General features: G+C 44.4%; 1 protein-coding gene and 1 long non-coding RNA gene across 6 annotated transcripts in view; one reads left to right on the top strand and one right to left on the bottom strand.

Annotated features, from left to right (window-relative positions):
* Window positions 1–14,613, bottom strand: part of LOC137524970 (uncharacterized) — a 362,158-nt gene that overhangs the window by 9,868 nt on the left and 337,677 nt on the right. The window lies entirely within an intron of this gene.
* Window positions 1–14,613, top strand: part of ACAD10 (acyl-CoA dehydrogenase family member 10) — a 77,021-nt gene that overhangs the window by 40,543 nt on the left and 21,865 nt on the right. For all 3 annotated transcript variants that reach the window (XM_068245506.1, XM_068245497.1, XM_068245515.1), the window contains exons 10-15: window positions 851–1,001; window positions 5,881–6,026; window positions 8,795–8,968; window positions 10,441–10,844; window positions 12,011–12,151; window positions 13,768–13,905. In XM_068245506.1, coding sequence (XP_068101607.1) covers window positions 851–1,001; window positions 5,881–6,026; window positions 8,795–8,968; window positions 10,441–10,844; window positions 12,011–12,151; window positions 13,768–13,905 — 1,154 coding nt within the window. The remainder of the gene's footprint in view (window positions 1–850; window positions 1,002–5,880; window positions 6,027–8,794; window positions 8,969–10,440; window positions 10,845–12,010; window positions 12,152–13,767; window positions 13,906–14,613) is intronic.

Here is a 14,613-nt window from a genome sequence, read left to right as displayed (position 1 = left end):
GAAACCCCTCCCATAAGAAGCTCTGAGTACCGAGGTACTTCTGGCAGTTTCCTGTCTGTGAACCCTGTTACATTGTAGGAAATAGCTGTTTACAGCTGTTTCCAACTGCCAAAACAGCAAGCGGCAGTTATATCACTTGCCAGCAGTAAAAATGTCACCATGTAATAAATGTCAGAATATAAATCAGGGATTTAAAATATTTTACAATGGGCAAACACCGACTAAATCATTTATTGAAAAAATGAAGCACTTTTTTATTACATTATTTTCAATGGAGTTCCTCTTTAAATGGCATTTTATATATAAGGAGAAAATATCACCAGACAGAAAACGTAGGAGAAAAAAGTTAATGGGATCGGGCCTTTAGAAGTTACCTTCAAAGCATGTGTTTTTCCTAACTTAGCCTGGCTGGATAATGCAGCTTTAACTAGATATACATTTGTTTCCTATATTCCCATTTTTCCTTCTCAGTATTTTGAATTGATAAATACATTAATGTCTAATTACGAATGTACTGTTATACTGTTATATTATGGAATGAGATAATTCTGTGGGCTTAATTCACTAAGACAAATAGCATGCCTTATCAAAGTTATCACGCCTTATCAGAATAGGATAGCAAGCACTACGAACCCGCAGGGGCTCAGGGCAGGACGAGTGGAACTCTCGTCATTGCCAATTAGCAGGCATAAGTTTGCTATGCTACTCGAATAAGGCGTGTTAACTTTGATAAGGCGTGTTATCTCTGATACGGCATGCTATTTGTCATAGTGAATCAAGCCCTATATATTATACTGAATTCTCTTTTAACTGATAACTTTCTAGTAAACATAAGCTTTCTCTTGAGTAGGTGCGTACATTCAGCGCCAAGTCCACACCTGGACCAAGCAATACAGGGCTAGTGAGACCCACCAAATCCCTGCCATGGAGAGACTCATTGAATGGCTTCCCCAGCACCTGCCTGCTCAGCAGAGTACTACAGTTGTACATGGAGACTTTAGGTAATTATTGCTTCGGTAGCTTGTTTGTTGCACACATCCTGCTCTTTTCGCATGGCTTTCTATCCAGGAAGCTATTTAAAAAAATGATTTAGACTACTATATATAAATACCAGCACATACAGAGTTCCCCTCTCCAATATGATATTCCCTCAGTCTTATGTTCCACGTAGGCTGGTGTCTTTTAGGGTGTGGAACCCCACACATGTCAGCTCCAAGCTCCCTGGGGAATATTAGCCAATGTAGGGAGTTATTTATTTATTTATTTATTTATTTGTTGTATTTATAAAGCGCCAACATATTACGCAGCGCTGGACATCAATTTAGGTTACAGTCAATATTTAGGGGTGACAAACAGCAATATGACAATACAGGAATACAAGAAAACCAGATCACACAGCACAGTATGAGTACAAGGTAATGCTTAGTCAGTCACTGGATGGGAGCATGGAGTTAGGCAAGTTAGGTTCACTCAAATGCATAGCATGGGTGCACAGTAATAGAGGTGGATGATCAGGTAGGACACAAAAGGAGTGAGGACCCTGCCCAAAGGCTTACAATCTAGAGGGAGAGGTAGGGACACGAGAGGTAGGGGACCAGAGTTCGGCTGTGGGTTTAGAGCAATTGTGAGGGGTGGTAGGCAAGAGTGAAAAGGTGAGTTTTGAGGGCCTTCTTGAAGGTGTTGAAGGAGGGGGCTGCCCTAATGGGTGGAGGTAGGGAGTTCCATAGTGTCGGAGCGGCTCTTGAGAAGTCTTGGAGGCGTGCATGGGACTGGGTGATGCGGGGGACGGTCAGGCGAAGTTCATTGGAGGAGCGGAGTGAGCGGCTTGGTGTGTATCTCTGAGTAAGATCAGAAATGTAGGTTGGACAGGTTTTGTGGATGGATTTGTAGGTCAGACACAATATCTTGAATCTGATTCTGGACTGGATAGGAAGCCAGTGGAGGGATTCACGGAGGGGAGCCGCCCTGGTGGAGCGATGGGAGGAGTGGATAATTCTGGCAGCCGCATTCATGATGGACTGCAGTGGGGCTATTCGGGTCTTAGGGAGTCCAGACAGAAGGGCATTGCAGTAGTCGAGGCGGGAAATTATGAGGGCATGGATGAGGAGTTTGGTGGTGGCAGGGGTCAGGAAAGGGCGAATCTTACAGATGTTACGAAGGTGGAAGTTGCAGGACTTTGTGAGGTTTTGGATGTGGGGAGTGAAGGAGAGTGCGGAGTCCAGGGTGACACCCAGACAGCGGGCTTGAGAGGTAGGGTGAATAGTTGTGTGGTTAACAGTGACCTGCACATCTGGGAGGTCCAGGGATGACCGGGGTGGGAAGATCATAAATTCCGTTTTGTCTAGATTTAGTTTTAGGAACCTAGCGGACATCCAGGAGGAGATGGCAGATAGGCAGGAGGAGACCTTGTCCATGGTAGTGGTGGATATGTCAGGGGTGTGGAGATAGATTTGGGTGTCATCTGCATACAGATGATAGTTAAAACCCATGGAGGAGATAACCTTGCCAATGGAGGATGTGTATAGGGAGAACAGTAGGGGGCCAAGGACCGAGCTTTGGGGGACTCCCACTGAGAGGTGGTTGGGGGTGGACGAGGACTCATTGAAGGAGGTCGTGAAGGAGCGGTTGGAGAGGTAGGATGAAAGCCAGGTCAGGGCGAGATCGTGAATGCCCATGGATTGGAGGGACTGGAGGAGTAGGGGATGATCTACTGTATCAAAAGCTGCTGAAAGTTCAAGGAGGAGGAGAATGGTGTATTTACCTTCAGCTTTAGCTAAGGCAAGGTCATTGACCACTTTGGTGAGAGCCGTTTCGGTTGAGTGGGCAGGCCGAAATCCAGATTGCAGTGGGTCTAGTAGTGAGTTGGCATTGAGGTACTGAGTCAGGCATTTGTGAACCAGACGCTCAAGGAGTTTTGAGGCGAAGGGGAGGAGGGAGATCGGGCGGTAGTTGGAGGGTAGCGAGGGGTCGAGGGAGGGTTTCTTGAGCAGAGGCAGTACAGTGGCCTGCTTGAAGTCTGAGGGGAAGGTGCCTGTGGATAGGGAGAGGTTAAACATGGTAGTGAGGACTGGGGCCAGATCTGTGAAGTGAGGATGAAGTAGATCAGAAGGGATAGGGTCAAGGGGGGAGGTAGTGGTATGGGAAGTCTGCAGTAGGTGGTTGACCTCCTCAGTGGTAGTAGGAGTGAAGGAGGTGAGGGGAGGATAGGGTGGAGAAGGAGTAGGTTGTGAGCAGGTGGGAGGTGAAGATTGAAGATTGGATATTTCCTGACGGATGGAGACTATTTTGTTGGTGAAGTGGGTGGCTAAATCTGTGGCAGAGAGGGAGGAAACAGAAGGTGGGGGGGTGGGTTTAAGCAGGGAGTTGAAGGTGCTAAAAAGACGCCGGGGATTGGAAGCTTGTGCTCCGATGAGCTTGGTAAAGTATTCCTGCTTCGCATGAGCAAGGGCAGTGTGGAACTGCTGCAGGTTAGTCTTGTACTGTAGGAAATCCTGGTTTAGTCGCGTTTTCCGCCATTTTCGTTCAGTGGCGCGTTTCCCTCTGGAGGTTGCGAGTATGGGTAGTGCGCCAGGGCTGGGGGTCAGGGGGTCGGTTGCGGCGGAATATTGGTGGAGCAGCTTTCTCTAGGGCTGATGAGAGAATTTGGTGATACTGAGCTGCAGCAAGATTAGGACAGGTTAGGGTGGGGAGAGTGGAGGATAGGCCATGGAGGGAGTCAGCAAGGACGCCAGGGTTGAGCTTGCGTAGGTCTCGCTGCCATCGACCAGGTGGGTGGGCGGGTAGTTTGGAGGTGCCTTCCGTGAGGAGGTTGAAGGCGAGAAGGTAATGGTCTGAGGGTGGAAATGGTGCGATGTCGAGGTCTGCAATGGTGGTGGATTTAGTGAATATAAGGTCGAGAGTGTGACCTGCAGTGTGAGTGGGTGTGTTGGCGTGTTGTACTAGGCCATGTGAGTTGGCAATGGTGAGTAGCCGGGTCGCAACAGAGTTCTTGGGTTCATTGATGGGTATATTGAAATCCCCGAGGATGATGGTGGGGAGGTCAGAGGAGAGGATGTGTGGGAGCCAGGAGGCAAGGTTGTCGAGAAATTGTCGTGTGGAGCCCGGAGGGCGGTATAAGACTGCAACAATGGCTGGGAGGGGATTGTAGAGGCGGATAGTGTGGGCCTCAAATGATGTGAATTGTAGGGAGGAAGGTGGAGTGAGGACACGGAATGTGCAGGATGGGGAGAGGAGCAGACCCACCCCTCCCCCGGTCCTGTTGTCTGGTCTGGGGGTGTGACTGAGGTGAAGCCCCCCGTATGAGAGGGCAGCCTCTGCGGCAGAGTCAGAGGGGGTGAGCCATGTCTCAGTGAGTGCGAGGATGGTGAGGGATTTGGAGAGGAAGAGGTTGTGGACCTCTGTAAGTTTATTGCGGACGGATCTGGCATTCCAGAGACCGCAGGGTAGGGGGAGCATGTGCTTGTGAGTGGGATGGATGGAAATGAGGTTGGGGCGAGGATGGGTGTTGAAGTTGTTTGTGGACAGAGAGCTGTGAAGCGGGTCAGCAGGGGATGCTTGTCTGGCAGCAGGCTGTGGCCCAGGGTTAGGCGATATATCACCAGCAGCAAGTAAGAGTAGGAGGGAGAGAGTAAGCAAATGTGAATGGGATTTAAATGTTTGTGAGGTTTTTGAGCTGCTGGAGGGAGAGAGAGATTTCAGGAGAGCTAACAGTTCATGAGAAGCTGAGTAAGGTGAGCAAAGCAGAGCAGATGAAATGAGTATGGAGTGAGGTACACTGGGAGGATGCGTATTGCAATGCAACTTGTTTGCAGACAGGCAGAACATAAGAAAAAGTGCAGTAAACATGGTAAGTGTCAATGATTATCAGCAGGAAATTTCCAACTCCTAAACAGTTTATATGAGTATGCAGTTAGTGCAAGCAAACCTGTGTACATAAAGAGTCTACTTGGTAGTGCAACATATGTCCAGCAGTGGCATTTTGAGCAACAGCATTGGAGGCAGTTGTGGATGCAGAGTAGTAGTTTCCAGCAGAGTCCTGTGGCTGTTGAATCCTGTTTGAATTCCTGGGTGAATTCTTGGTAAAGGGTTAAAAGGAGGGGGGTTGGGGTGACACAGAAAAACCCAACACTGTCTGTTTTTCTAAATGTGTGCTTCAAGTGTACATTGTCACTTTAACCACTTACGGACCATAGGCTTACACCCCCCTAGTGACCAGGCTATTTTTTACAATTCAAGACCACTGCAGCTTTAAGGCCTCACTGCAGGGCTGCACAACTCAGCACACAAGTGATTTCCCCCCCCCCCTTTTCTGCCCACCAACGGAGATTTCTGTTGGTGGGCTCTGATTTCTGTTGGTGGGCTCTGATCGCTGCTGCAGGCATTTGTTTTTTTTAATTAATTTTATTGTCTTTTTTTTTTTTTCAATAAATTTTTTTTTCTATCCCCAATCCCCCCCCTTCCCGCCAGCCAATCACAGTGATCGGCTCTCATAGACATCAGCCTATGAGAGACGCACACTCTCTGAACCTCACAGGGGGACAGCCGAGTGTCATGGCTGTCCCCAGTACAGCGCTGCCGCTGAGAGACTGATGACGAAGTGGAACTCCGTTATTCAAGCGGGTGATGCGCGCGCCTTGACGCACACGATCCCCTGCTATCTCCGCCAACTGGACTTCACGCCAATTGGCGTTGAGCGGTCCTGGGGCTGCTGCCGCTGTTCCGCCAATTGGAGTGGAGCGGTCGGCAACTAGTTAAATTGTAAATGGATTGAGGCATGGAGATACTGATGAGCTAAGAACCTTTCCACTAGGTTTAAAAGTGTGTTTCACTTGTGAGCTTTTCATACTGTTTAGTTATATTTGACATGTTTTCATTTTTTAGGTTGGATAACTTAATATTTCATCCAGAAAAGGTGGAAGTTCTTGGTGTTTTGGATTGGGAATTGTCCACACTGGGAGACCCCTTATCAGATCTAGCTTATAATTGTATGGCACATTTCCTTCCAGCCGATCTTCCTATACAGAAAGGTATGGAATGTTTACTTGTATATCATTTTAATGCCTACATACTCCTTTGAGGTTATTAACGTGCCTCATTGGAGTATGTGTGTAAATTTCAATCACTCAGGTTGTATGTTTAACCGTTTGAATATTATTGTGCATTATGTACTGCTTTTCCTAGTGGACAGATGGTGGTTTCTTTTGATATGGTGCCACAGGGACCAGCACTTACTTTGCAAAAAGCTCCAAAGTTGTAGGTTTTAATCTGACTCAGGGAACTATCTGCTCTGTGTGGCATTTGTACGTTTTTGTGTTAGTGTGGGTTTCCTACAGTCACTCCGATTTCCTCCCACAACACAGAAATGCAAAGATAAGTTAATTGGCTTCACTTTAAAAATAGCCTAATGCTGGGAATACACGGTTCGTTTTGAACCGTGTAATCGAGCGCTGATGGCAACGCTGATAATTTCCGACCCGTCCGATACCCGCTCGGATCGATTCCCCGCTCGATACCGCGGGCAGGACAATGGTCAGAAACGAAGAGAAGATAAAGAACTGCCCGCGGGGAAGAGTGGGAATTGATCCGGCCGCGCGCGTGGACGTGCCGCACTCTGTCGTGCGGCTCGATACATGGTTCAAAACGAACCGTGTATCCCCAGCATTAGACTATCATAGGGGCATTCGACTGACTTAAGTAGACATTAGATTGTAAGGTCTTTTGACATAAAGCTAGTAATATAGATATGAGCTGAAGATGTCAGCACTATACATGTGCACTGTGACATAAAACCATATCCACTTCCTTCTCCCTTTTCACTCAGAATAAACGATAATAAAACTGAGAAAGCCAGCCAGGCTTATATTTGTAACCTATAACATGGCCAATGTGATTGGATAGTTACTGTGATCATATGACTAAAAACCACACAGTTGGCTCCTAGTCTTGTTTTCCTACTTACAAACAGGTTCTGACAGGTTCAGTTCCGGGAGAGTGTCAATTGAAATGGTTTGTAAGTTAAGTTACATGTTATCCATAGGATAATGTGGATAATGTATTTACTTTTGGGCAACTCTATATCTGGGCATGTATAAACAATGTTTTTGCTCGATTTCAATGTGCTTCTAATTTGTTTTAAACTATTTACAACATTTTTTACAATACTGTAACCTTTAACAACAAAAATAAGTAATAAAAAAACAGGAATGTGTATTTTGTACATGGAGACAATCTAGTTTGTATGTATGAAAAATTGTAACTCGAGTCTGTAATAGATTGCGGCTGGTTCCGCATTCAGCTCAGCGGTTTACACGCGGCGGCGTGCGTCTGATGTGGCTAGGCCTTCTAGTGCACACAGATTGAGGAATACGCGCGCTGAGAGGCGGAACCTTTATGACAAACGAAGAGGGATCAGCTGACCAGGTTGGTCAGCTGATCTCAGTGCGGGCGGCTATTGGTTGATCAGCGATGGGTGGCGCCGGGGAGCGCCGCTCTATATATAGTTATGGCTGGTCAGTCTCAAGTTGTCTGCCGTTGCGAACACTTACGTGAAAGCACTCAGACCATAGTCAGATCTCACAGTGTGTTAGAACCAGGTGCCCCTGGGGATTCACACTGAGCCAGATTACTACTGTTATTTACTATTGTGTTATACTTCAGACTAGTTCCAGTGTGTTGAGACCACGGACCTCACACCCAAGACTAGGGATACTGTGTTACTATTGTGTTATACTTCAGACTAGTTCCAGGGTGTTGAGACCACGGACCTCACACCCAAGACTAGGGATACTGTGTTACTATTGTGTTATACTTCAGACTAGTTCCAGGGTGTTGAGACCACGGACCTCACACCCAAGACTAGGGATACTGTGTTACTATTGTGTTATACTTCAGACTAGTTCCAGGGTGTTGAGACCACGGACCTCACACCCAAGACTAGGCCTTGTTTGATAACTGTTATGACCTATTGCTTTCCTGACTCTCCTTCTGCTTTCTGATTCGGTACCTACGCATATCTGATTACCTGTTGCCAACCCTGCCTGTTCCTGGTTACCGAATCAGCCTTCTGTCTCTGTACCTTAACTGCTCGTGTGTTGCCGACCTAGCCTGCCCGACCTTGCGAGCTATCACTCTCTATTGAGGGATTAGTTCTCAGTGCTGCTTGTGACGCCCACCTTCTAGGTGTCACTTAGCCACAGGGCCTTCCTGCTATTCAGCCTGGGGCTCCACCCCTTTGGAAGTTTCAGGCTGCTGGAAGGTCTTCACACTTCCCAGAGGGAGGTATTTCTCATACGGCCAAGGACCACCTGCTCCTCGGGTGGTCCTACTCAAAGTCATTACTGTTGCACCAAACACTCACACTATATAGGTGTCCAGAGGTTAGTCATACTCGAATTATTGGTGATTCTGCAAATCATCCATAATCGGGTATATATCTGTAATGCTGGTGATACTGCAGATCACCAATAATCAGATTCTCTCTGGGTGTTGACACCGATCGTTACAGAGTCGTTTGCAAGTACTGTCTGTACTGCTGATCACATCTCACCATTATGGCTGACATGTTCACTGATATGCTTTTCATAGAGTACAGGGACGGTTGTTCTTCAAGAACACCTGATTATTATGGAGAGCCTGTTATGATCTTGTGAGCTAGCGCTCATGTTGTTTACATGTATGTGGCTATTTTGTACTTTTGTGTCTTATAATTATTATTTACAGATGATATGATTGCTGGGATAACTGCAATAAGCGTGTAGATATTATCTAAACACATTTTATTTTGCTTGTTTTTAAGGTCTGCTAAGTTACAACTTGTCAGAACTCGGTATTCCCACTGCAGAGGAATACTTTCAGCAGTACTGTGAAAACATGGGCATTCCTCCTGTGGAGAACTGGAACTTTTACATGGCTTTTTCATTTTTCCGAGTGGCAGCTATCCTGCAAGGTGTTTATAAACGCTCGCAGACAGGTAATACCCTCCCTGAAAATTCCAGATCAGAGGGCCCAATGCTGGCCATTCTAATGCAGTCGGTTTGTGTCAGTTTTAGTGCCGGGTTATAAAACAAACTAAAATGGTTGTTAAATGGTTGTTTTAAAAATGGTTTAGGGAAACCAAAGTGTCCTTTTGATCGTAGGTTCTCAACATGTGGTATGCTTATCTAAGGAGGTACTTCAGTTAAAGATCTACTATTGTAAAAAATGTAATATCACTTAGAGTATAATGCACTATAAATTTATTTTTAAATGCAATGTGCTGCAATTAACTAGATTAATAAGGTTTTTTTTTATTTGTGTAGAGGCCAGGGAATGTTATGTAATGAGAAAAATAAAGGGTCATCAGGAGGGATAATGTATGATTTGACATCCCCAAAAATTGGTACAGTATGCCACAATGACAGAATACTTCAGCAGCTCGGGGTGACCCAAAAACCACTAGGGAACTATAGGGGACCAAAAGAGACTGAAAAGCCCTCCTACTAAAAAAACAATGCTTAGTGTGGTTTGCCTTCTTAATACGGCAAACCACACTAAACAATGACAGAATATGTGCAAAAACGTACCTTCCTCCCTACCTCATCACTTGCAGGAAGCAGAGATACCAGGAAGGAGTTACATTGTGAAGAAATTTATACATGGTGGCCATACCAGGAACTGAGCAGTAACACATGCTTGAGAGAAATGAACCTGCAGCTTTGTCATAACGGGATTGATCCACAAAACTGTTCTCATTAATCGTCTTCTAACCTTACCCATATAAAAACCCTTAAAGAATCCAAAGGGTAAAAAGAAATGTAAAACAGGGATTAGAAAAGTATTATTGAAGTCAAGTTTATTGGAAACAATATATATTTTTTTGATTCAGCTTGAAAAATTATGAAAAGTTATTTTATATATAAGTTAAAAAATTGTAAGGAGAACAAAAGTTTTGTGAATCAAACACAATTTCTCTTCTCCTCTCTGTCATTGATTCTGCTTAGTTCATATCTTTTGATTTAAGTACCATTGGCTTAGTGGGGCTAATTGGAACACCCACATTTATAAAAGGTGGACACTCTGTGTGGCACCATAGCTTATAAGTAGACAGTACTTTTTTTTACTACGGTTTAATTGTAGCCCACATGTTACAGGAATATGATGTGTAGACTTTACTACACTGTTCTTCAAAGTACAACAGCGAGGCAGACTGGGGCAACAAAAGCCACCTCTGTAAAGCAAAAGTACCTTGTCCATTTTTTGCACATGTTGTAAACTGAACCTGAAGTCCCACTTTAACTGATAACTGAATTACATAAACACTGTTTGAAAACAGTCGTGCCATTTCTCTATGCATTACCAAACATTGCTACAGTCATCATTTGTATGGTTGAAACCAGTCTTGTTAACTTGCCTGTATTTAAAAGAACAATGATGTCCACTGAAGTCCCATTTTATGCCTTGTAGGACAAGCCAGTTCTGCTAATGCAGCTGCTGGTGGAAAGTTAGCAGAATTCATGGCCAACACAGCGTGGGATTTTGCTACAAAAGAAGGTTTCCGGCTTTTCAAATCTCAGCCTGGACCCACATCTAAAAATTCAACAAGGTCCTACACTACTTGGAGTAGATTGTCAAGCCTGAGGCTTTCCGATCGGGAAATTTCTTCTTTACCTTCCAGAGCTTCTCACCATTTTACACAGGTTGGTCAACTGGTCTTCTCTCCAGATGGCCTTCCAAGTGAAGCCAAAGATCTTTACGGCAAAGTGAAGGAGTTTATAGAAGTTCATATTTATCCAGTTGAGCAAGAACTGAGAAATTACCAGTTTTCTGAAAAAAGATGGACGCCTCCTCCAATCATTGAAGAATTTAAGGTAAACAAAAAATACATTTCCAATAACATTTAATTTGGAAATCTTGTCTTTGCTAGTCAAGGTGTATAGCTGTAATCTGAGCAATTAATTACATTGTAATGATCTGCACATACAGGCACTGATCCATTTCAATGTAAAGCAGCATCTACACGAGTAGATGCGGCCGCGATGCTCCTTATCAATCGAGCCGCTGATGCGGCTCGATTGATAAGATCCGACAGGACGGATCTTCTCACCGCCGATTCCCTGCTCGATCCCCGCGAGGGGACAATGGCAGGGAATCGTGCGGGAGATAAGCGGCGCCGGCGGGGACGAGCGGGCACGAGCGGGGAGTCGAATGCGGCGAGCGGGGGCGCGGCGGGCACGCGGATGAGGCGATCCGGCGGCTAATCGAGCCGCCGGATCGCTTCAATGTCCCATGGTGTAGATGGGGCTTAATATCTGTAATATCTGCTTTGATCAGCTTTGTGTACCATTTCTAAACTATGGTTGCTTTTGTCCTTTTTGATGTACAGAAATGTTACCTGCTGTTACCCTTGCAGCTTTGTGTACCATTTCTAAACTATGGTTGCTTTTGTCCTTTTTGATGTACAGAAATGTTACCTGCCGTTACCCTTGCAGGTTATTGAATAAAGTGCATTGTACTTCCTGAAACCGATTCGATGTAAAGCAGTTGCCTCTATATACTTACATGCTGTTGACGTTATCAAGTAAAGCATAGGAAATGTAAAAAAAGAGACACGGTACAGCTTATTTTACAAAGATGATCAAAAATGGCCAGGACACATTTGTTGGAATCCCTGGAAAAGATCATTAATTATTAGATTAGAATGGTTTTTCAAACTAGCAGTGATATCCCACAAGTCTCCAAGTGGGTGATTAGTTATTCAGTCTATTCAAATGTAGATAAATCGTTACTCTGGCTATTAAGGGAAGGAACACACTAGGCTGATTCGCATATGCGTTTTCCATTATGTGCTATGGGAAAAACTCATGTGATTCTGCTTAGTGTGTTCCTTCCCTAACTTCTGTTCTTAGAAGTCATAACGGTGAGGAAAACCTATCAGAATGGAGGGGACATTTTGACTATCATTTTAGGTTTAAACTGATTGACCAAGGTGTAAGCGTTTTCTCATGTTTATTCAGTGACCAACTTTGTCTAATAGGAAAAAGCAAAGTCACGGGGACTTTGGAATCTTTTCCTGCCTCTAGAGAGCGACCCGGAGTGCAAATATGGCGCTAAGCTAACAAATATGGAATATGCGCATCTGTGTGAATTAATGGGAACCTCTCTCTATGCCCCTGAGGTATGTTGTTTAGTATAGCAGTATATTACTAAATCTTTAATCAGTTTATTCAATGGAGACATGTTTTGTTATAGTGCTGCTCAGTGTTTAAACTGCAAGCCCACGTAAATGTTTGAATCTGGACGTTCCTATCCGTGTCATCTGGTAACCCAAATCATCCTCTAAAGGATAACTGCCCCTTTGGAACAAATTACATAGCGCAGACTGTCACTAAACTTACAATAAACCCTGCTGCCGTACTGTATTGTTTTAACAATAATGTGCTAATCACACACTCTCATTGCTTTTTTCCTCAGGCACCATTTTGCACTAACTCATACATTACACATTGCTCTGCTAGCATTTCAGGTCTATTGTGGTCCCTATATTAACCACTGGTACTGCACTATAGTATAATCACATCCTGCCTACAGTTTTGGCAGAAGAATGTAATTGTTTGTATGCAGTGCTGATGAGCACAAGCGCTTGCTAGCACACACCTGTGCTTATCACCCATGGTAACAAGAGCAGCAGTAACCAGGGTGTTTTACCCTGGTGTCTGATTCCCCCCTCCCCTCCTGGCAGAGATTGACAGCAGAAGAAGCAATGCTGTACGTAGGTCTCGCCCCTTCTGGTTCCTGCAGTGTTTGGCCTTGCTTGATCTGTTGCCAGGACCCAATGAATGTGTACGCAAGAGGTCAGGATCAGACCATAGCAGGGAGAGAGATGATCGCTGCAGGACGCATTGCTTTTTCTGCTACCAGTCTAAGAATTGGGGGGAGGGGCTAGTGAAAACCACTAGTCGACTACAAGGGAATGCCAGAGAAACAAGATATAAACCCTAATCAAGTATTCAAATAAGTTGTTTCTGACTGAAATCTGACAATATTAGCAACCTGCTTGTTTCAGGTCTATGATTCAGACACTATTGAAGCCAGAAAGGTCATCAGGACTCCTAAGCAACTGGTGTGGTATAAAAGGTAATATATATGGCAGCCTCCGTATCCCACTCACTTCAGGTTCCCTTTAAGGGCATAGCTAAAACATCAAAACCACTCTAGTCGAAGAGGGAAAAAAGGTCTAGTTGTGAATTGGACAACTGAAGTGAGAAGAATATGGAGGCTGCCATATTTATTTTCTTCTAAATAATACCAGTTGCCTTGCAACCCTGATGATCTATTTGGCAGCAGTGGTGTTTGAATAACACCAGAAACAAGCATACAGCTAATCTTGTCAGATCTGACAACACTGTCAGAAACACCTGATATGCTTCATGCTTGTTCAGGGGCTATGGCTAAAATAATTAGAGGCAGAGGATCAGCAGGACTTCCAGGCAACTGGTATTGCTTAAAAGGAAATAAATATGGCAGCCTCCATATCCCTCTCATTACAGTTTTAACTTACTGTGTGTGTGTTTCGTCTAGTATTATTTACAATAATGTTAAAATGATCCAAATACTGAAGTATTAATATGGTACATATGCTGTGGATTAAGAAACTGTATTTAATCAATTCCATGTTCTATCTGTGTGATATCTATTTTTAAATATGTTAATTTTTTATGTTTAAATGTTGACAGGGTGTTTTTCAATGTGTTCAGAGGTTTTCTTTTTCATGATGGTTTCATACTATGATAGGTATTCAATTGTTCAGCCCCAGATACAGGAAATATGGAGGTGTTGGTTCGCTATGGGACAGAGGAACAGAAACAACAATGGTTGAAGCCACTGTTAGAAGGAGAGATCAGGTCATGTTTTGCAATGACTGAACCAAAGGTAAAACGAGCTATTTATGTCATATTTTGGTTTCCCAGCGTCACTGTTTATATGTACTATTATTGACATAAATTATGCCCATTATTATTAGTGTCCCCTCAGAGCCGGGACAAGGTCCTCCAACACCCAAGACTAAGACACCAAAGTGCGCCCCTCCTTCCATCCTACCCCAGCTGTTACACTGTGATTGCTATTAGACTAAGAGGTGCCCCAGGGCCCCCAACCCCCCCCCCCCCCCCAACACTTTAATCTGTAGTAGGCTTGCAGTCACTACCATGCATCCTCTTTCAAACACAATTGGGGAAGTTTTGTGCCCCCTCCTTCACTGTGCCCCGAGGCTGGAGCCTCTCGTCCCCTCCACTTACAGAAAATGTGACTTCTGCCTCTTCACTCTGATAGTTGCCCTTATGTGGAACTATGCAGCTTGTCCACATCAAGACATACAGACATCATTATCTTTTATTTCCTGTGAGGAGCTTGTGTGGGTCGACATGCACATTGAAAATCATATATTGTTAAATAAAAAAGTGGTTTGGCTGTATAGTTTGGGATAGCCAAACATACTCAGATTGTACTTCAGATTCGATCTATCAGTTAAGAAACCTTCACAAACAGCTGTGTTGTGCGAAAGTCTGGCTGGATACAATCTTATTAAAGCTGGCCACTAATTATCCAATCTTTTTCATCCAATCGTACCATTTCTATATA

This window comes from Hyperolius riggenbachi, chromosome 1 (genome assembly GCF_040937935.1).
Source record: "Hyperolius riggenbachi isolate aHypRig1 chromosome 1, aHypRig1.pri, whole genome shotgun sequence".
Classification (NCBI taxonomy): domain Eukaryota; kingdom Metazoa; phylum Chordata; class Amphibia; order Anura; family Hyperoliidae; genus Hyperolius; species Hyperolius riggenbachi.
Note: the sequence above shows the minus strand (reverse complement) of the source record. Positions and strands in the feature narration are given on the sequence as shown.